Below are 22846 nucleotides of genomic sequence, written 5' to 3'. Positions count from 1 at the left end.
TTTATACTTGTAAATAGTTTCGAAGCCTATTCTGGCATTAAGCAGGATATATCTATCTATCTATCTATCTATCTATCTATCTATCTATCTATCTATCTATCTATATATATATATATGAGAGAAAAGTTCTTCATCCTATTTATGCAACTGGCCCCGCCTCCCAACGGTGTTGATAGGTTAACTGGGGTTTGGTGGGAACGCCCAATGACTAGCACAGGGAGGCGGGCCAGCCCAACCAGCTGGTGAGTCCCACGTGGCCCAAGGTGCTGTGCGCGGTCCCGCAAAGGGTGCCCACAAAGGAAGGTGTGAGCGAGATATATATATATATATATATATATATATATATGAGAGAAAAGTTCTTCATCACATTGACAGAGCCATCAAGATAATGTCTAGGAGTCCTACTGGTAAAACAAGAGCTTTCAGACCCTACAGTTACAACCAAGAATGACAGATTTGCACATTGACACTCTTGTTTTTATATGGAATATTTTCCTGTTAAAAGCAGCTTGAGCAACCCCCTCCCCCCAGTTGTCTTTTGCCCGTTGATAAAGATTTTTGCTTGTTAAGGTAGTTTTACAAAAATAAACTTCCGTTCACTCTTCTGGTTGCTTTTCAAAGGATATTTAATTCTATGTTTTTTTATTTGTTCTTTCTTTCATTGCATTCTTTGCACTTCAGTCCACTTACTGCATTGTGATTTCAAATTGTTGTAAGCCACCCTTAGTGGCACACGTGCATTAGGAGGACGTGATTAGGGTTGCCATATTTCAAAAAGTGAAAATCCAGACACAAAAGTTGTTGAGCTCTTTTTGGCAAAATCACAAAAAATGCCGACATGGGTTGCCATACCTACAGATTTTCCTGGACATTTTGTAGTATTCCAGGTATGTCTGGGAAATTCCAGATGTATGCCAACCCTAGACATGATAGAAATATTGATACCAACTGACCTAAAATGAAACAGAAGCTTTCCTAAAACTCAGTTGATGCCAGCTTATTACCCGCAAGTAGGCACTCCAGCCAACATCAGCAAAGGCTCGTCATCGTGGAGAGATTAAGCTCCTCGTTAGGAGCTCTGGAAAAAAACATAAATGAGCCAGTGAGTACCGGCGAAGGGCCAAACGCTTTCAAGCATCTCTTCAAGGGGAAGCTGGTGTGAGCATTCCGGCGCTGGCTTACAAGCCCGGGAAAGCAAGCCAGGACGTGTACAGCTCAATGCTTGTACAGGGCCCCGCAGAGAAAATGCAGCCTGGCAGTCGCAATCACGAGCCTGAAGCCCAGGAGCAAAGGCGAAAGAAGGGACCCATGATGTTAGTCAAGAAGGATTATACTTAAGGGAACCTGAAGAGCCAGAGGGAGCCCACCCCCCATAGCCTGTAACCCTGCTGCTACGTTTCAGGGCAAGCCGGCGTTTCACACCAGTGTTGCCAATGCTCAGTAAATTTTAAAGTCAAGGAAAGAGAGAGAGAGAGAGAGAAAGAAAGAAAGAAAGAAAGAAAGAAAGAAAGAAAGAAAGAAAGAAAGAAAGAAAAACTCCTCTCTCTGTGCATGTGTGTCCATATACCTATTTTTCAATTGTACAGTGCCGATCAGAAGGTCAGCAGTTCGAATCCCCGCGACGGGGTGAGCTCCCATTGCTCGGTCCCTGCTCCTGCCAACCTAGCAGCTCGAAAGCACGTCAAAGTGCAAGTAGATAAATAGGCGGGAAGGTAAACAGCGTTTCCGTGTGCTGCTCTGGTTCGCCAGAAGCGGCTTAGTCATGCTGGCCACATGACCAGCTGTACGCCGGCTCCCTCGGCCAATAAAGCGAGATGAGCGCCGCAACCCCAGAGTGGGTCACGACTGGACCTAATGGTCAGGGGTCCCTTTACCTTTACCTTTTTACCTTGGGTTACAGATGCTTCAGGTTACAGACGCTTCAGGTTACAGATTCCACTAACCCAGAAATAGTACCTTGGGTTAAGAACTTTGCTTCAGGATGAGAACAGAAATCGTGCTCCGGTGGCACGGTGGCAGTGGGAGGCCCCAATAGCTAAAGTGGTACCTCAGGTTAAGAACGGTTTCAGGTTAAGAATGGACCTCCAGAACGAGTTAAGTTCTTAACCCGAGGTACCACTGTACATGCAAGCAAAAGGGCCAGCTAAAGCATACTCTTCACAGCGTGTGTGTGTTTGTGTCTGTAATATAAATTCTGCTTCCCTCGCTTCCCTCCTTCCCTTGCCATACTAGGAGGTGCCGGAGCTGAGTTCTGGCGAGTTCTGGCTGGAAAAAATCCCTCTGCTCTAGTCTCAGTGATTTGTGCCACAAGGTTCTTGCCTCCCTGTTCTGACCCGTCAGGAGTAGAGGGGGCTTCTCCTTTCACATGCAAGGAGGGAAGAGGAAGGAGACAGGAAGTGGGCTTTAGAGGGCAAGTGGAGGGCATGCAGACAGGGCACCTGCCTTTGCTGTGCCATCTGTTGAAAAGAAAACTTCTTGGTTTCAGTGAGGGATTCACTCACCTCCTACACCTCAGCTGAGAGCTGATCTATATGTGCTACATGGAATGAAGGTGACATAGAAATATGTAGGTGAGAGACTGAGAGGGCACATTTTGAAAGCTTCCCAGTCATACTCTTTCCTCCCCTACAGCATCTGGTAAATAAGCGTATCTGATACCAGGCACTGCCCTCCTTTAGATATATTGTTTTACTACACCACACACAAGGGCTGCTGACAAAAAGTGGAGGAGTATTCAAAGTATTTATTTTTTCCTCCATATACTCCCTTTCTGCCAATGCAGTTAAGGTGGCTTGCTGTTTACACACACAAAAAAGCACTCCAACACATCTGCTTGTCCCATTGCTTCCCCCCAGGAAAACTTGCTGAATTGGAGCAAACATCAACTGCGTTTCTGCAGACTGACATTTGCTCTAATTCAGTGGTAATTTCAGTGTCCCAGGAACAGCAGCGAAGCAAGCAGGAAACCTCTCGGACCCCCACTTTCTAGACACAGGACAAGCAAAGTGTGGACGAGCCCTAGGAGTCGGGATGCAAAAGGAGAACTGGAAGGAAAAAAGAGCAATTCTATGTACCAGTTGCATAATCAATAATTATCACACACAGACTGGCATTCTGAAGAGCATATCTGCTTCATTTTGCTCAATGGGTTAGATCAGCTCTGGAGGGGACTTTGGCCTCCATGCTGGATTTCTGGCCAGAGTGAGGAGCTGCAATCCCAGCTAGTCCAGACCATGTAGATTTGGAGCCCAACATGTGTCCAAGCAGCTCAGATGTATCGCTGGAAAGAATGACAGAAACTGGGCGAGGATAAATAGGGCCCACAGTGTGGCTTTGCAAGGGAAAAGACCAGTCAATAAGTAACAGCAGGGGATGGCATTCTCCTGAGCAGGAATCTTCTGACTTCATGTTTAGAGGTGAAGCTGGTCATAGGCTGCTGAGGAATCCTTGCCAAAGGAGTGGAGGGGCTGTTGGTAGGGAAGGGTACCATGAAGGGCACAATCAGGGCTGCAACAACCTAGTACACAACCCATATTGGGGTTTCTCACACAATGGCATTTGGATTGTTGACTTTGATAGTATGTTGAATGCTGGGCCCGGGTAGGAGTGTGGTGTGGAGGACTGGAGAGGGCGGGGAAAAACCACAGCACCAAATTCCGAGGTGCCAGTCAACATCTTTTCAGAACCATCTTAATTTGTTACGGCATCAGCCCTACCACAAGGCTGAATAATTTTACATTTCAAAATCCTTATACATCACTGCTTTTCTAGCCCTGAGCTAATAATACTTAGCTAATCAGTGTCTACTAAAACAAGTGTCACAAAATTCTTGTTTGCCCCACCAACATTTACACTCCATCCCAGTTTTAACTGCCAAGACTACTCGCTACATGTTCGTCTGGTCACAACGAACAAACTACTTTTGGGATGTGAGCCAGTGAGAAAGAGAAGCAATGTTTGGGGTTCCCACGACAGAATGATGGAGGGAGAGGGAGAGGGTTGCTGCTTCCAGGCTGTGGTTACTTTGGAGGTGGTATTCAATCACCAAGCAGCAAATTCAGGGACTCAGCTAGATTGGTAAAGAAAAAGTGTTTTATATGTGATATAACACTGTGACACCAGATGGCGCTGTGGAGTCCCGTCTTTCCCTACTGGATTTCACTGTATGAGTTTACAATGGGTTTAACTGAATTGCTTCTTTGACATGTCTAGATCCAACCAAGGTTGCACAATGAACGTTGGATTTGGCACTCTTGCACAACGAAACCTGTTTTAGGGTTTAAAACCCCCCACAGATTTTTGTGGTCAGGAAAGCAATGGGGAAGTGCACCAGACAGTATGTGACAGTATATATATGTATATACATATATGACAGTATGTATGTCATATAACCTTCCCACAAGCAAATCAGGATGAATGCTCAATAAACAGGCTGTCTGCAAGTGACCATAAAGTAAGGGTGAGATGGAAAGAGGTGTAAAGAAAACATGCAGAAAAATTCAGGATTGACAGTTACCGTATTTCTGCATTGCAGGGGATTGGACTAGATTACCCATTGGGTGCCTTCCAACTCTACAATTCTATTATTCTCTGACACCAGATGCTTCCACATTGCAGTTTATTGCTGGTGTTGCTCTTGTCTGCAAGTTTTTCATAGCATTCACACAACAAAGTCCTCATCAAAATGACATCACACATTATTTCCCTATTGAACACAGACTTGCTGTTTCTGTGGATTTTTCTAAACTTGCTGAATTTCGTGCACAAATAAGAAATTTGGATGAAATGGGGCGGGGGGCGGGATATGGCAAGGATGGCCTCACGCGGATGCCACACAAAACATGCATGTGCGAGCAGCCCTGAATCCTCCATAAACTGCTGTGTGGAAGTGCCCACTGTCTGTACAGCTGAACGATGCCATGAGTGATTAGCAGGGCCAGCCCTGTCATTAGCCAGAGTGAGGCAGCCACTTCTGGCAGAATGTTTTGGCTGACACGAAAAGGCAACAAATTGTCAGTTATTTAATTATTCCATCTTTACTACCAGGAAATGCACTTGTGAGACTTTCTGCCTCAGGTTGCCAAAATAACCTTGCTGGCCTTTGGAGGGGTGTGTGCAGTTCTGGATTTGTTCCTGGTGTTTAGTGCACCTTTGATTCTGTTTGTAGAAGGGCAACCGCTTCCTCCCCTCTGGCTTGAGCCAGCACCACAGTCAGAAGGAGTAAGTTCGGCGGCAGCCGGGGATGGAAGGAGCTGTCAGTTTTGGTTCTCTCCGTTTCTCATTTTCCCAATCTTAAATTCAGTTCTCCGCACTTTGCAGCGATTTGCGGGTTTGTTACCTCATCAAAATTCACCAACATTTCAGGGCAAATGTCTCCTAATAAACGCACATTCATATGCAGTTTTGACTAATGCAAGTGTGATCTGCTTGTAGACTTCGTGTGGATTCTTTAGGGCAGGCGTGAGCAAATGACCTTGCAGATGTTGCTGGACTACAGCTCCCCACACCATCGGCTGCACAAACAGGGCCTAAAATGGGAGCTGGGTGCCCCACATCTTGAGTCCCACAGGTCCCTAGTCCTGCTTTAGCACAACCATTTCCTGCACTCCTGATCAGATCACCAAACTGACCTGCTTCCCTATGTATTTACCCAATTATACCTTTTAAAGGCTGAATTCTTTTCTGTGGGGAAAGACAATTATTTTCTGCATCTTTACAGCACCAAGCCTGATGGGTTGCTTTCTCCTACCTCAGCTCCATGGGGCTTTAAATATTTATGGTGTCCCCTTATGTGGTACCTTGTCTCCCAACCTGTGGCCCTTCCAACAGGCTGGAAACCTCTTCTTAGGAGAGCCAGCTCTTCTCTAATAGACATCACTCCACCAGCCAATCAGGCCTGTCCCCTGGGGCAACTGTATGTTCAGCTTACATGCAAGGAAGACATTAGGACAGATAAAAGGAGACAAGATGAAAATTAGCTCTCATTAGTGAGCTGGGGGAAGGGCACTTTGTGCTCCCTCGCAGGTTCCTTTCTCAAGCGTAGCACTGTTATCTTCATTCCCACTGTGGGTGATAAGAGTACAGTGGTACCTCGGGTTACAGACACTTCAGTTTACAGACACTTCAGGTTACAGACTCCGCTAACCCAGAAATATTACCTTGGGTTAAGAACTTTGCTTCAGGATGAGAACAGAAATCACATGGCAGAGGCGCAGTGGCAGCAGGGGGCCCCATTAGCTAAAGTGGTACCTCAGGTTAAGAACAGTTTCAGGTTAAGAACAGACCTCCAGAATGAATTAAGTTCTTAACCTGAGGTACCACTGTACATTCATTTTAAGCATGCACGTACCTGCTATGGGTAGTGCCTCCACAGAAATGTGTTAAGGATCAAAATGCTAGTCAATCACATAGAGTATTAACATGCAACGTGTTTCATAGAATTGTAGAGTTTTGGAAGGGACCACAAGGGTTATCTCAATCCAACACCCTGCAATGCAGGGATCTTTTTGCCCAACGTGGGGCTTGAACCCGCAACCTTGAGATTAAGAGTCTTGTGCTCTGCCAACGAAGCTATTTCAGTGCTAATAAGTTCCACTCAAATCAGACACACTTGCTTCCAACTCCAAGTAAATACATTCAGAATCATGATTTTTTTCAGTGCACACACAAAAAACCGACAAAAACACAAGTAGACTTCTACCCTTTCATCCTTCCTCCAGTCCAAGACATTTGCACTGATATATCGGCCCGAAATCCACTATCAGAATCTCTGCAGTGATAGTATTTTGTCCGCATAACAAATTCAAGCCAATATAACTGTCACGGGTTATTCTAAACTGCTTCCATGGGGAAGCTGTCATCTCCTGCGCACACACACACACACACACACACACACACACACACACCAGAACCGCCACTGCCCATAATTCACAACTACAATAGGCAGGCAACTCTGGCCAGAATATGTTTTCCAACACTTCTCCTCCTCCTTCCACAAACTCTGTAGATTCGGCTCCAGTTTGGCCTATGCTTGTTTTACCTCATAGCTCTTCCTTGTCTGCCTGTGGGAAGCCTGAGAGGCCCAGGACATCGGAGAACCTGGAGGGAGCAGTGGGTTGCATCGGATGAGGCCATGGACCAAAATAAGGAGATGGATCCATTCCCCATCTCTATTCTTCATGGTCTTCATAATCAGTACTCAAAAGCTGCTATTCCTCACCCAGCCCAAACCACAAATGTGCTGTCACCCACTGTTCAAATATATTACAGTTGACTTCATAGCCCTGCCATCTTTTTGGGAACAGGTTATTATCCATGCCACCTTCTGCTGCTGGGGCTCTTGGCATGCAGTATGAGACCATCTGGCTTAATCCTGGCTGCATTACAGCTTCTCTGTCCTTATGAGAACATTGTTATGAGCCACCCCCCACTTCTGCCTCTCAGCACCAGAATCCAGCACATTTCCAGGTGAGGGCACAATGTCTGCTCCCTGACACTATCCTGTTTTAAAAGGTTTCTTTCCTCCATATCTGAAGGAGGAATCTTAACAAAACAACCCATTTGTTAATGTTCAGCCCTCCAGCTGTTACTCCTGGCAGCCCCACAAGCCTGGTCAATGGCAAGGGATGATGGGAGTTGTAGTTCAGCAACATCTGGAGGGCCAGAGGTTGTCCACACCTGGCCACTGGCGGAGGCAGAGGCGTGCGGGGGGAGTGCACCGCCTACAGCAGTGCAATTCCGGCAGGGTGCCATTGCGGCTGCCCCCTGCCCGCGCTGGGCACCACTCCCCTGTGGGCAGCGCACCACGCCCCCGAGATGAGTGTCAGCCCCATCCTCACCTGCTCCCCGCCTCCCGGTGCTGGAGCATGAAGCTCCGCCACTACACCTGGTTCAGGAGTTCTAAATTTAGAAGAGTGTGTTTCAGTTATTCGGTGCTGGTAAACCTCTGCCCATGCTCACTGGCATTCCAAAATGGCACTTTTTGTCATTGACATAACATCAATATATAGACTTCTTGGGCAGGATGTACATTTTGCGAGCCAACATTTCTACACTGAGCCTTAAGTGTAAATTGAGATCTCAGTTAATTGATAAACTTCCTAATGAAGTGCCGCTTCTAGTCTTAACACCAGAAATTGCACGAACAGCACCAGAGAAGTGTTACATGTCCACTGGGGCCAATTCACACAACCTGTTTCCTCAGCATATGGTCCTTTTTGCAATTACTGTAATCAACGGGTTATTTTAAAATGCTTTCCCAGAGCCAGTACTTTGCCTGCCTCTTTTTAAGAAAATAAATAGAAATCCCTTTGTTCACATTTTCTTCACTTCCTCCTCTTGCTTTTTGTGCCCCTGTCTGATACCACCAAAAACTCCCTTCCTTCCCATTTAATTATTTCTAATAGCCCCTGATTGTACTCTTATCAAACAAAGAATAATTTTTACAAGTCTTTATTCTTGGTCTGTATTTCCTACATACATTAGTTATTGCAATGGCCCAATACATATATACATCTTTGTGTTATAGGGTGACACCCCAAGCTGTGCAAGCAGAGAGGACCTCCCTTTCCATTTCTCCCCCTGCAGCCCTCTCCCACCTCCCCCATCTGATCTGGAGGAATCTCCAGTCTGCCAGAGCAGATTTTGGAGAAACAAGGGATTAGGGGAATAGTAATCAGTTCCACCATTTGTGCCCATTCTGCTGATGGATGATGGGCAGGGTAGACGCCTTTGGATTTCTCCCTAAGTTATTTCCAATAATTATGCAGAATTATTCTTGCTGATGGCCCAGGGAACAGGCTGGAATGAGCATGGCTGACCTCTTTTCAGTTTGCTGTGGGTGGAATTCAACATCTTATTATTTTATTTTAATGCATTTCAATTATTTTAACAGTTTATTCCACTTTTCTCCATCAAAGATGGGCCCAAAGCAGCTCACAAAGTTAAATAAACCAAAACGCCATGTTTAAAATTAGTATGAATATTGTCTCATGTAATTGTTTGCTCACTTATACTATATAGGTTTAGGCACTAATAAGAGCCGATTCATATGCACAAGCCCCACTTCTTTTCTTCATGCCATATATTGGCTGTGTGACTCACAGTACATCCTAGCCATGTCTACTCATAAGTAAATCCTATCGAGTTTAGTGGGCTTTATTCCCAGGGAATATATCCACCACTCAGTTTCATAAACTGTGTCCAAGCATGTGGAGGCCAAGCCCCAAGCATAAATTTAAGGTGTCCATGCTGTAATTTGCGGCAGTTTCCTAGATCAGTCTCTTTGCCCTAATAAACAATTTCTCGTAGCTTTTTTATTTCATTCAATTCACCCTCAAGTCCCTACTCACCCACAAATATAACATGGATTTATTGCCAAACTTGTTTCCCTAGCAGACAATCTGCAGACTAGAGCAGGCACCTCACTGATCAGACACTCACAGAGGCAATAAGTTACCAAGTTTCCAGAGCTTTTACATTTCCTGTCCATTCCAACAACCTTATTAATATCTTTGAGAGCTGCTGGGGAAGGACTCAGGGGCAGAGCAATTTATCTGGGGCAGGGAATCTCAGGCTCATGGGCCAAGTTGGGGCCCTCTGGACTTCTCCATCTGCCCCTCAAAACTCTCCTCAAGCTACACTTCCTCTTACCAGGCCACACCCTCACCACCTGGCTTTGTACCAGCCTTGAATGTTTTAGCCTGGCTGCAATGTGCCCATAAATGCCTCTTGTTTGTCTGCAGGAAGGATAGAGAGACTTGTGTGTGTGTGAGTGAGTGAGTGACTGTAGAAACTAATCTACTGTACAAAGGTAAAATTTACACCCATTGCTCCACCCACTTTGGCCTGTGGCTCCCAGAAGGTTTCCCAGAAGGGAATGTGTCCCTCAAGGTGAAAAAGGCTCCTTTCCCCTGCCTTGTATGAAGGAGGTCTCAGGTTCAGTCTTTGGCATCGCCAGAGGAAAGGATCAGATGGTAAATGATGAAAAGATGCCTGCTTAAGGCCCTGGAGAGCTGTTCACTGTCTGAGATCAAATCAGAAGCTGGGGTGGCTTTTGTAATTTTGTGACTATCCCTGGAAAATTGGTGCACTTGGAGGGCATGGGGAATGTCCTTATTTCTTCCACCAGTGCGGCTGCTGCCAAGCTTGGGGAGGAGGATGAGCCAGTGCCTGTCCTGAGCAGCTGTGAGGGAGCTTCCTGTTGCCTCTCTATGGCCTCTCCAGGGCTGCCTTCAGGTGTAAAAGTTGTATAGCTACTCATCTCCTTGTCATCTGATGGGAGGGCATTCCACAGGGTGGGTGCCACTTCCAAGAAGGCCCTCTGCCTGGTTTCCTGTAGCTTCACTTCTCGCAGTGAGACCCATGGACCCAGAAGACCCATGGACCAGGATCTCAGTGTCTAGGCTGAATGTTGGGGGGTAGAGACACTCCTTCGGGTATACAGGGCCAAGGCCATTTTGGGCTTTAAAGGTCAGCACCAACACTTTGAATTGTGCTCAGAAGTGCAATGGGAGCCAGTGTAGATCCTTTAGGACCAGTGTTGCGCCCAGTTACCCATCTAGCAAAGTTAGTCAAGTGATAAAGTGCTGCCTGTACAATCGCTGTACTATGGAGGATAGAGTGATTAGGTCAGGAAAGATGCAAAACTGGGGCTGGATATTTAGGAAGTTTGCATAGGACCGATTTCCAAACGTTCTCTCTCTAGCAGGAATTATTAACACCTTGCTCCAGGAAATATTGCCGTGCACACATTTGACTTGATGAAATAGTAAAACAAGAGCATTAACTTAAGCAAGATGAAACAGTGACACCTGTGTTGACTGTGATGGTGCTATTTCTGTGCTCTTTTCTCCTGCCACCTCTGCCAGCACACCTGACCTCTAGGCAGACTTCATCCCTAGCATCTGTCTCTATAGATACCAAAATCTGTCTCTTCCTCTTCTGATTATGACTTCCCTAGTTTTGGCAACACATTTTGTTCCAGTTCACAGTTCCTGCAATGACCTCTGTAGATTCCAGAAGCAGCTTGATGGTAGCATCCATAGTTTCCTTTGGGCTAGAGGACAAGTGCCTATTTAAACATCCCTTGTTCTGTTTCCCTCACTCCAGAGCGAGCTGCAGGGCCACCTGCCTCATTAGTGATTGATGAACTTATGCATGCATTCACGTATGACTTAGATTTATAACCCACCCTGCAAATACATTGGCTTACAATAAGCTTAAAATAAAAATACAGTAAGTATCATGTTAATAAAAGTGAGGGACACGATGAGTTGCATCCCAAAGCACCCAGGAAGAACATCATGGTCAGAAGATCAGCCTGGTTCTAGCCATGAGGCAGAGAAGGAGGTGCAGTTAACAGAGGAAAAACACAAGAGACATTTGAGCAAAGCAATTGCTTCTTGGGCACAGGTTGGCTGGCCCCTTTAATCTAAAGTTCCTCTTGTCAGCCAAACAAACAGAAATTTGCACAGCAGTGGCTGCTCAGCAAAGATCCCAATTTTCAGTCATATTTACCTGCATTCAAAATAGAGGAACCATATCCAAAATCAATGCTTTTTATTTGCTATCAAGGGCACAGCGGAACAAATGCATCAAGATGCAATAATTTTGCCAAGCATAGAAAGATTTCTTTTTTCTTCTTAATTCCCAAGTTTGGCTGTTCATCCAATGCAGAACTAAATTGACTTTAGCTATAATATAACATTAAGTTACACATGCTAATTTAAACTATTGAAGTCAAGGCCTGTTTGCAATAACTATATTGGCCCACCGCCGCAAAAACCTATATAGCCAAACGGAGCTGGACTAGTGAATTGTAATTCATTGTGTTTGTTTTGTCCTAAGAAAATGAAAAACCAGTTGCTTTTGGTGGTCTACTGTATATGCTACAAGTTTGCATTGTGGCCCTTCTAGTTTAACACTACAGACTCGTCCACCCTTCTGCTTGCCCCATGCTTAGAAAGCCTTGGTCTCAGCTGTTTCCCCCTTGACCCATGATTTCTAGGCACAAGGACAAGCAGCTTTCCCCTTGCTCTACTCCTTTCCAATGGAAAACCCTCTCTTTAGCAAACACCAATCTGGAGAAAACTCAATTGCTAAAGATCAGGTTTCCCTCTGAGGGAAAGTGGTGGGGCAAAGGGAAGTCTGGATGAGCCCTATTTTAGTTCTATTCTCCCTTGCTCCCAAACAATCATTTGTTGCTCGCAAGAGGAAGGCTAGAAAACATAGGTGAAAATTTGCAGGGAAGCAGATTTTGGCTAAACGTTAGAAGACACTTCCTTGCAGGGAGGACAGTGGAACAGAATGCCTTGGGAGGTGGTGGGCAGAAGATGTTTAAGCAGAGGCCAAACAGCCAAATTCACAAGGATGCTGCAGTTGTACCCTGCATTGCAGATCCTGTTTTTATTTTATTTTCTTAATGAAATTTTATTTTCTTTTATTTACTTAGTACTGCTTTATTAACCACATTTCCCAAAGCTGCTTATTCATGTAGCAGATGGGTTTGTGCTATTGTGCCAGTAATGTGCGTCATTACCAGATGTGGTATGTTGGTGAGTTTCAAAGCTGTTGCGCAGCGTAGCAATAGGAGAGGAGCATGGCAGTGGTCAGAGGGAGGTGAATAGGGGAGACAACACACTTACAACCATAAAGGCACTTTGGCCATCACAGAACCAACCACTGCTAGCAAAACCCCAGACCCTATTGAAGCAAGCCATTATGCTGGCATTGCAGTTGACAGGCATCACAACACAGCTATGCCCGATCGGCCATGTATATGATGCCACTTGGAACCACGTCACTGTGCTTTCATAGAGAAGAGCATTGATGGGATGATTTAAAGTGGGCATAAAGTATTTGGATGTGTTCATGCACACATACAACCATATTTAGTTAAAGGGTCAAATTGTTAGAACAGGGAAGAATTTAATTTCTCCCCTATTTCTTCTTTTTAGATCTATAAAATGTGTCACATAACCATCCTATGAAACACTTGAACTTTGGGACGGCATTACCAAATTTCAGTCTTGCTGAAGTTATAGCAAGTTAAGGCATCCATGGTTTCAAACGTGATATGTGATGGAAAAGATAAGGAGGATGTGGACACCCCTACGTTAATAGGGAGGGAACTATCTCTCTATGGCTGTTAGACATTGTATGGTGGAACCTCCATGGTCAGAGGCAATACTAAAATCTAGGGACAGAAGGGGGCAGGCCATTGCCTTGGGGAGTTGCTTGTAAGCTTCCCAGAAATGTCTGGCTGTCCACTGCTGGAAACAGAACAGATAGACTTGGGTCTGATTCCGTCGGCCTGTTAGGTTGTTTACATACTTCTGGTGTCATTAGAAACACTTCAATATGTTGCACTGCCAGAAAAAGAGAAGCCTGGGGAAATGACATTTGTGTGATAGAATTTGGTATCCCCACCCTGCTCTGCAAATCTGGCATGAAACCCAAAGTTCAGCTTCCTGGATCCTTGACTCCATCATTTTAGAACTTGATCCTTTCCGTGGGCTACAGCAGGTGGGGGATCTTGCCACCAGAGTCACATAGCTGCCTGGAAATAGTTCACAGCATGGCAATTAGAAAAGTCCATTTGGCTACTTTTGTGATCGTGCCTCATGCAGGCTGTTGGGTGCCCCTGAACTGAGACCGTTTCTGTGGCACTGCACTGGATGGGCATTCATCTCTGGCAGCCTCCCATACACAGAGGTGGAGACCTTCATCAGATCCTTGATTCTGGTGCGGTGCTCAGCCTTGGACTTTGCCTTCCTTGCTACCCAGTGGGAGTCAGAGGAGCAGCTGATCAGTGGATTTGGGCTGAGAGAGATGCTCCAGGGCCATTTGTCCGGGATGCTTATTATGCCCATGAGAAGGGGACACACCGTTGCCTCGACACCTCCCTCGATCCCAAGCACAAGCAGAGAGTCGCTGACTGGGCAGATAGCCCCCCTTGGCTGCCCGTCTTCTTTGCTGTTGCTACACATCAGGTAAAAAGATTGCAGTCCTGGCGCAGAAGCAGATCAAGCGCTAGCATTACAAAGAGCTGGCACCCAGCGTGGCACTGCTTGCCTGCCCCCTTCCTCCCCTCCCCGGCTCTTCCACGCTGTATGTCATCATCCCTGAGCCCCCACATTCCCTTCCCACAACAACTGACAAAACGACCGCGCATGTTGCTATGTGTGTTGTAGGAGCCATGACTCGTGACCTACAAGTGCTACATAGCCTTGGGAGGAACAACTTCGCCTCTGACAAGAGACTTAATCCTTCTTCCCCTATTGCTTCTGGGGGACGGGTGGGTGGGAGAGAGGGGGGGGGGCTGGCAGAAAGGGCCGACAGGGAAATCAAGGGAGCGGGGAGGCACAGAAGTTGAGGGGAACGGAAAAGAGGACAATTCACAACTGGGCTTGTAACAGAGGGAGAGAATGAAACCGGAGGAAGGGAAGCGCAACGAGAGAAAGAAGCGAAGGAGAGCAAAACAATGGAATGCACACTATGGGAGAATGCTTGTGTGCGCGCGCAAGAGATGCAGATAGGAAACGCCACCAGACAACCTACAATTAATTGCCGAGTTCAGTCGCTTTGCTTTAGAGATGGCAGCTGCAAAGTGAGAGGAGGCAAAGGGTTCGTCCCAGCAGGAGACGCTTAACCGCCAATACCCGCTTCCAATCTCCACCGACCCCCCCCCCCGCCCCGCATGGCTTTGAACTTGTTTTCATCGCACATACCGCAGCAGCAGCAGTAGCATTCCGGGCTGCTTTTCCTTGAGCAGCAGCAAAGTTGGAGAGGTGTCGCTTTTGAATATCCTAGCTTTTTACAGTGTTACGCGCCACTTGCCTTTTAATCCCTCTGCACTGTGCTGGCAAGGGGTGCAAGAGGCAGCTGCAAGCATGTGTCTGCTTGCTAGGCACCAGTGTGCATCACCCCCTCCTCAAACGCACGCACAAACACAAACAGAAAACTGCATATAAAGTTCCACAAAGTTCCACAGCCTTGCTTTAAAAACAGGGTCGCTGGGGAAAAGAAATAATATATTCTGAGGTACTGAGGTCCATTATGCCCTCTCTTTCTTTCTCTCTCAACACATGAAGATATCACCAACTTTACTTTCAGCCTTGCTTCAGCCAAGCATGAAGTGTACCCGCCTGCCCAGGCTAATCTTAACACCCTTATTATTCTCTTCACATTATATCTCTCTCCCTCCCTCCCACTCTCCACATTTTATAACAACTTACATTTTCTTTTGAAATTAGCCCCTTAGGTTTCAGCCTCTTAAGTAAAATTAACAGTTCCCCCTCTCAAGAAACATTCTTTGCTAAGCTTCACCTACTTGAACTTCTCATTCCTACCCATTTACACAATTCCTTTATGATTCACCAGAGCCATATCATTCCCTCTCTTTGTCTTCTGAGGACTTAGACCTAAAGACAAAGAAGGTTGTATGTGTGGGGCAGAGCGAGGAGATGAGAAGAGGAAAAGATGTTAGTTGACTTTGTAGACCTCAGTGTCAGCCTCAAAGGAGGTGACAGAGCTACAGGAGGCAGTTGGACATGTTGTTTATCAAAATTCACTGCAAAGAAAAAGTCAAAAGGAGACACAGAAGGGATAAAAGACAGAGATATGGGTTTTTTTGGGGGGGGGGTGTCTTACCTGGACATGGTCATCTCTGCCTGAGGGCTCTGTGATTTCTCCAGTCCCAACTTTGTAAAGATGCCTACCAGCACCATGATGGCCACCACACCACAGATGATGTATACAATCATGTTGGTCTTGTCCCGTGTGGGGTTCTCGGGGGTCTCGTCCACCTGAGGTGGTGGTTGGCCTGTGTTGATCCATTCTGGCCTGTCATAATTGGTACAGCCACTTTGGTCCAGTCGCCCAGTTGTGAACTGGCAACAAAAGCGATAACCACAGGTCCCGCAACAAAACTTGTAGATCCCAGAATTGCAGTTAAAGGGTGGGTCCCACTGACCCATGACATCGTAATAACCAAGGCACCGATCGCCCCCAAGTATGGCCTCAGTGGTGGCCACAGCAGTGTCCTCCAAAGTGGGGCCAAAGCTGGCGTTGCTGTTGACTTCAATTTGCGCTTCTGGCTCAGGTTTCTGGGTACTGGGATTCCCAGTCCAAACCTGTCCTGGATCCAAAAGAACTAAGCAACAGAATCCAAAAATATAACCCCGTTCCATCTGCAATCCACCCCAGCTCATCATGGAAACGGTCTCGTCTCTCTTATTCTCTGACTGACTTCCCCAAAGGAGAAAAATCTTCTTTTGTCCAGACAGACAATCCAAAGAAGGGAATTCAAAAATTCCCAGTTAAAAGCTCAAGTAACCAGCACAAATCGTCGTCTACCACTTCCAGCGGAGAAGAGATACTTCAGCCCCTCCTCACTAGTTTTCTCCGGCGCAAACCCCACAGTCAAAGCAAAAGCCTCTAGCCCAGAGAAGGGTGTGGGATGGGTGGAAATAAAGATGGGAGTTGGAAGTTAAAAGAAGGGAGGGAGAGAGGGGGATGAGGCTAAGGAGAAATATCAAAACAATGTGCAGCACTGACTAAGTGAAAAGACAACCTCACAATTTCCTGTGCGATCCCAGGAGGTGGGGAGATGTACAATTCTCCTTCTCTTTCTTCTTCTTTCGTAGCAAATATTCTACGCTTCTAGTTTCGTCTGAGAAGCTGCGCTGTGAAATACCACAGACTACATTCCCATCTTGGCTCGAGCAGAATCCTGGAAGCAGCCTGTCCCTCTCTCGCTTTCGCTCCCTCTTCCTCAGAGACACTGCTTTCTGGAAAAAAAAGAAATCCTTTGCACCACTGAGAAAGGGAGGGATTGTCAGGAGGGAAAGAAAGAAAAGGGGAGGGAGGGAGAGGGAGCATAGGAGGAGTGAGAGGGGTCCTTATTTCTTCTTAAAGCCAGATCCACAATTGCCTGACAGTTTCCAAAGCAGACCAGAGAAGAAGCTTCGCCAACTCCTCCAATGCGCTCCGTGTCCTCTGTGCAAAGTCCTGGCTCGCTGCCAGAGGTTGTCATTAGGCCAGAGGGGATGCAAGAGGACACCAGCAGCTCCTTATTGACCGTGTCCACAGGGCCGCCTGCACAAGTGGCATGAGGGAAACAAGCATGCTACTTGCAAGGAAGAGGAGGAAATTGGATGTGCGCTGGATTCTTTGCTCTCCTTTTTCACATGTGCAGCTCTGCGGAGATGTAGAGCTGCTTCTTAGCAAACACACAGAGACAGATATAACTTCAGTCTGGCAATATTACAACTGCAATGTTATGTTTGAGAGCACGACTGTGAAATGATGGTCATAGGGCATTGTTGTTGCTGTTGCTGCTGTGTAAAAACAACAGCAACAACAAGAGCAACTACAGCTACTACCAGCCCCAATCTAGATATCTGTTTGAGGTCAAACATAGCTTTGGATATCTTTTAAAGACACATGCTATGGTTGGGCGGGGGGCAAAGAGACTAATGAGGTACAGAATATGAACACTCGCAGAAAACATAGCTGGTTACTAATTTTCTGCCCCCCCCCCAATCTGACAAAAGAAAGCTAAACACAAGCTGCAGCCTGCAGAACCTCTACAGTGACTGGCTGTAAGGACATTGGCTTCTGTTCTTGAAATGAGTCCCCAGCCTTAGTCATTGGCTCAGTGGCTGAAGTGTCACGGAATGTTTACGAACATTTGCACGACTCATGTGTTTATTTGGTCAGCCCACAGAGTCTAGAGACAGATGGGGCACTGCGCTGTTTGTGGGAAGGGTTTCAGCAGAAAAAGAGTGTAGGCAACAAGAACGAAGTGTTGGTAAGCAGACGGTGCAAAATACTACTTGTTTATGAGAGCTGAATGGTGTGCGAGAGAAGGGCGTATATGGATATGAGCGGCATGAATACATATGTGAAAGAGTGAAAGGGGAAGGGACAAAGAGAAGTTATCACATGCACACAGAGACACGCACACCCTCCCCTCTCCATTTGTGAACTTTATGCAAGTCCCCACCTGTTTATGCGTACAGCTTTTGGGTTGACTAAATAGGAAAGCTCTGTGGCAGAGGCTGATGTTGTGACAGGAGGAGCTACTTTTATTGATTTTTCCCCCCCAAAGCGTTTAGCTATGAATTTAAATTATTTCTAGGCCACTTTTCCAACTTCAAAGCAGCATTAAAGCTACTCTTTCAGATTGGGAGATGAAAATTCTAGCTCCCCTGTGCCTTTAGGGAATGATTCGAGGTGTCCAAATCTAGAAAAACATACACGGAGAAGCTCACCGTATTTCTGAAAGGGCACAGGCTAATCCTTACTCTTATTCTCTTTCAGCCGGAGAACTTTTTCCAGGACACTTGAGAGAAAAATAAACCAAGTCTGAGGAGAAATGTCCAGGGCTTTGTACTGTCATACTTATTCTGGCAAGACTGCCTATTAATTTTAGAAAGGAAGCTTTGCCTGCATACAAAATGAAGGACAAGTTAGAACCAGGAACAAAGGCTTGGGGCAAACAAGATGAAAACACTTATTCGCACAACAAATAATTAACTTACACAATTAATTGCCACAAGATGTTGTGATGGCTCTAGGAAAGGCATGCAGGACCATCAGGAGGGAGGTTCAATTACACTCCTGGCCTATCACACTGTCAGGCCCTTAGCTAGTGTTAAAATATGCAGCTAAAAATAATTCCACTTGTTTTTCGTCAGTGGGAAGCTTAACTGCGAAAATGCCCCCTAAACAACCTCTTTCTCGTGGAAGAGAAGCCAGATTGACTGACTGCTTGCAAAATACTCACTTTAGTGGTAATATCACATTACCTTTTAACGAAAAGAAGGAACCCAGGGCAGGGAGCATGATCAGGTGAGAAAACTGTTGGGACAGTCACTTCCCTAATCTCCCCTGAAGACACTTAAGGAAGGGGTGTGTGTGTACCCATACCCACATACCCGGAAGGAAGAAACACAAGCCATTAGCTCATGAAGGAGCCATGGCTTGCCCTCTGTTCTATATTTTTCATTGATTGCTTTCACTGTTCAAAACTGCAAGTTGCCTTGGGCCCCTTCCGACAAAGGCGGCTTATTAAAATTCACTGATTTCATAAATGTAGGGTTTGATAATATTTTCCGTTCTTCAAGACACTGCAGCAGGCACCATCCAACTTCCTCCCCAGGGGATAACAGAAGTCAATAACAATCAAAGGACTAGCCTAAACTGAAGTCACCGAGTGAACAAATATTCAGCACCTGGGAAGCACATTTGACAGCAAAATTTCAAATCTAAAACTGCGGCAGATTTCCTAACAAGGGAGCTGTCCAGCTTCTGAACTCCAGAGTGGCTTCTTCCTCTAGATAACCCCTTTCAGAGCCTGCTCATCAGTTCCACTCGCCCTCTAAGCGATAAGATATTTTATTAAGAGTTATTTGCCTGTGGCCTTTACATGTGCAAGTTTAGGGGACTGTCTACATGGCACCATGCTTAACCTAATGGTTTCCCCCCTTTTCGAGGAAAATCTTATTTGACTGTTGAATCCAAAATTAAAGAGTTCTCTCCAGCCTTCGATTCTGATGTCTTGCTGAGAGGTGTCCTCTTTTGCCATTCCTCCTCCTCGCTTACTAGGACATACCTGTACTATTACTTGCTCCTTCCTAACCATGGTTTGTTATGGTGAACAAGGAATCTTCTTTCAGTGGTTGCAATGGTTGTGGAATCTCCTGGTGATCCCAAGAGACCTCCTATCCCTTGGACATTTGGGAGGAGCAAAAATTTGAGGAAGGTCTAAGAAGCAGCCACAGAAGTATCATAGTGCTGAGGAGATGGGCTCTTGGGGCTACAAGCTCAGGTGACTGAACAACCAGAAGGCTTCTCCAAAGACTGCTGGTATAGCTCTGTGTCCCTGACTTTCAGCTCTATTTTCCAAGTCGAATATTACACAGATATGTGGAGAGGAATGCCTAGGAGCCCCAGCAAAAAGTGATGAATTATCCATAATCTGGCAGGAGAATTTGAAATCTGCTCCTCAATTCTCCACTCAGCCCGTGTTTGTGAGCAGAAAAGGGTGGGGAAGCAACAGAATTGAATCCTCACATGTTACATGGTGCAGCGTGTCTCAAGTGCTATGAACTTGGTCCTGCTCCCTCTTTTTCTACCTCTCAAGGAGTCCCCGTTTCAACCATCGACTTAATGGCAGGGGGCCACTGCTGTGCTGAGGAACACAAATCAACAACAGAAGACAACATAGCATGCCTTTGAGATACCCCTTTTCTGGTAGCCCCCAAAATAAATAAGCACCCCCTCTTTTTCTTACATGAGATGGGGAGAAGGAGAGAAGGAATATAAGCAGAGACTGTGTTGTTACAGTCTCCACTTCCCCAAACAAGTGAGAAATTCCAAGAGCAACATAAAAGATTTTGGTTGACATAACCTTGGAGACTTAATGGTGTCTTGGCAATATTTGCCCGGTGTGCAAGCAGAGCAAAAACAGGGAATAATATACGCCCCACCCCCACTATGAGCTGGAGAGCTCTTGGAGTCTAGAACACCCTGGGCAGGCTGCCCCCTCCCAGTTTAAGCTAATTAGAAATAAAAACCAGATCTCTCATTACACCCTCAATTCCAAATGTAAACAGCAGTTTTTACACCCACACCCACACCCTTTTCAATTCATTGTATATCATTTCCCAGTAAGCTTTAACCCTATTACAAGACCACCACATATGATGAAAAGAACCATCTTTCTTTTTACATTTCCAACACTTATTTGATTTAGATTTATACATTTTTGCCAATTTGCTCAGTGTTAGATACCATCAATATATCATTTTCATATAATTTTCTCTTAGACCATAACAGGCTGTAAATTGTATATCCATATTCCACAATCGTTCCCATGCTTTCATCTCTACATTATGCCCAATATCTATTGCCCAATGTGTCATTGAGGATTTTACTTCCTCATCCTTTGTCTCCCATTCCAAGAATATTTTAGACATTGAAAAGTGCTGAGTAAAAGTGCACACACACACACACACACACACACACACTGCCAAGCGCTTATACTAAACCCCAATCCTGCGAGTGAATTGCCAATTCAGTTGAATGTCGGCAGCTGTTAAAAGGAACATTAACATTCATTTATCAAATAGTGTATTATAAGAAGTCAATATTTTAAGGCAAAACTCATCATCATAGGCCAATTCAGAAAAAGCAGACAGCAAGCTCACAACAGGGTGAAGTACAAAAGAGACAAAGAGCAGTTTGCTGTGTGCAGGAGCAGAATTCACTCTCCCTCCCCCAATGCAGCGCAACCCCCCTGCAACCCCCGTCCCAAGAAGGGAGGCTTCCTGAGGTTCTCATGCTCTCACCAGTGCTGTGGAGACATTGCCATGGCATTGCTGGCTTGTGCCTAGCCTAGCTTTTCCTTTCTATCACAAAGAAAACAAGTTATGCCCAGAAGAGCCCTCAGTTTATACAAGGAGTCAGGGAGTAAGATTTTTCTTACATATCGCCCACATCCAGGCTTCAGAGTGACAGGAGTGTGTTTGCAAGTTTCCCTGTTGTTGAGGTAGCTCTCCCTGCAAACAGAAATTTAGCATGTCAGGGTGAAGGGGTCAGCCTCGCCTTCTCCTTGTATGCTGTTCGTTTATGTGCAGGGAAATTATGTACGTACGCAAGACAGGCCAACGTGCATTCTCCTCCTTACAACCTAAAGCTTAATGTGGTAAAGTTCTGGGGAAAGCCTTGTTTCTGTTCTGACTGTGTAAACGGGTCACTAGCCCACCCTAGAGCTGCAGCAAAACAAGCCTTGTAGGAGGGCAGTTTCTTACTTGCATGGCTTGGCAAGTTTCACCCATACACAGTGTGGCCAGGCCAGGAATCAGAGGGCAAGATGAGATTTCTCCTAAAAGGTTTCTCCTCTGCCCTGGAAACTTCAGTACAAAAGAAGTCCATTTGGCTTGAACTTCTCCGACCTGAGAAAGTTGAGTAGCTGTCCTTCAACCCTGGGGACTCCAGCTCAGAAGTCCCAGTGCCATCATGCTAATGTTGCAGCCAATGACTGAGACAGCAGCTCAGGTCCTCCAAACAAAGAGGCTCGGCTTATGGGATGGCGGTGATGGATGGAGCCACCCAGATGGTGCTGCAACTATATTTAAGGCTCAGTCTGGTTTTGCTTGCTGTTGAAGCAACATTATTGGATGTTTCTGCCTGAGTGTGCCATATGGAGCTATCTAGGATGCTACTGCTTTGCCAGGGCCCCTCCAGACAAGGTTGTTGTTTTTTGGCGGTGGGGGGTATAATCTGCAGCCTATTGGTTAATGCAATAAAAGTACACTATTGATGGGTTTATACTGAACTGTCCACACATCATTGTGTAATACAGTGGTACCTCGCAAGACGAATGCCTCGGAAGACGAAAAACTCGCAAGACGAAAGAATTTTTCGTTTTTTGAGTTGCTTCGCAAGACGATTTTCCCTATGGGCTTGCTTCGCAAGACGAAAACGTCTTGCAAGTTTGTTTCCTTTTTCTTAAAACCCCTAGAAGAGGTGCAGTTGCGACTGACCGTGCTTCACAAAGCGAAAAACTGCGCAAGACGAAAAGACTCGCGGAATGAATTAATTTCGTCTTGCGAGGCACCACTGTACTAGTTGTTCTGTGATGCCTCCAAATGCCATCTGGAGGGGCACCCTTGTGCTATAGCACAACAAAAGCAGAACAACACACCTCCTGTGAAACATTTGTGGTATGGAAAGTTTGCAGGATTTTAGCAGGAAATGATAGGGCACGCACCTATTGCAATCCAAGCAGTGTCACTGCCCTGAAACTTTTACAGATGGCAATGGTCTTGAAAGCAGA

At 45.8% G+C, this 22846-nt stretch overlaps 1 protein-coding gene across 1 annotated transcript in view; it reads right to left on the bottom strand.

The window, feature by feature from the left end:
- SHISA8 (shisa family member 8) overlaps positions 1–17459 on the bottom strand; it is a 30592-nt gene extending 13133 nt beyond the window's left edge. Inside the window, exon 1 of the mRNA XM_053407568.1 lies at positions 15652–17459. Coding sequence (XP_053263543.1) covers positions 15652–16214 — 563 coding nt within the window. The 5' untranslated portion in view covers positions 16215–17459. The remainder of the gene's footprint in view (positions 1–15651) is intronic.
- Between the last annotated feature and the right edge of the window lie 5387 nt (positions 17460–22846).

This window comes from Podarcis raffonei, chromosome 10 (assembly GCF_027172205.1).
Source record: "Podarcis raffonei isolate rPodRaf1 chromosome 10, rPodRaf1.pri, whole genome shotgun sequence".
Lineage (NCBI taxonomy): Eukaryota > Metazoa > Chordata > Lepidosauria > Squamata > Lacertidae > Podarcis > Podarcis raffonei.
This window is presented reverse-complemented; position numbering and strand designations above follow the sequence as displayed.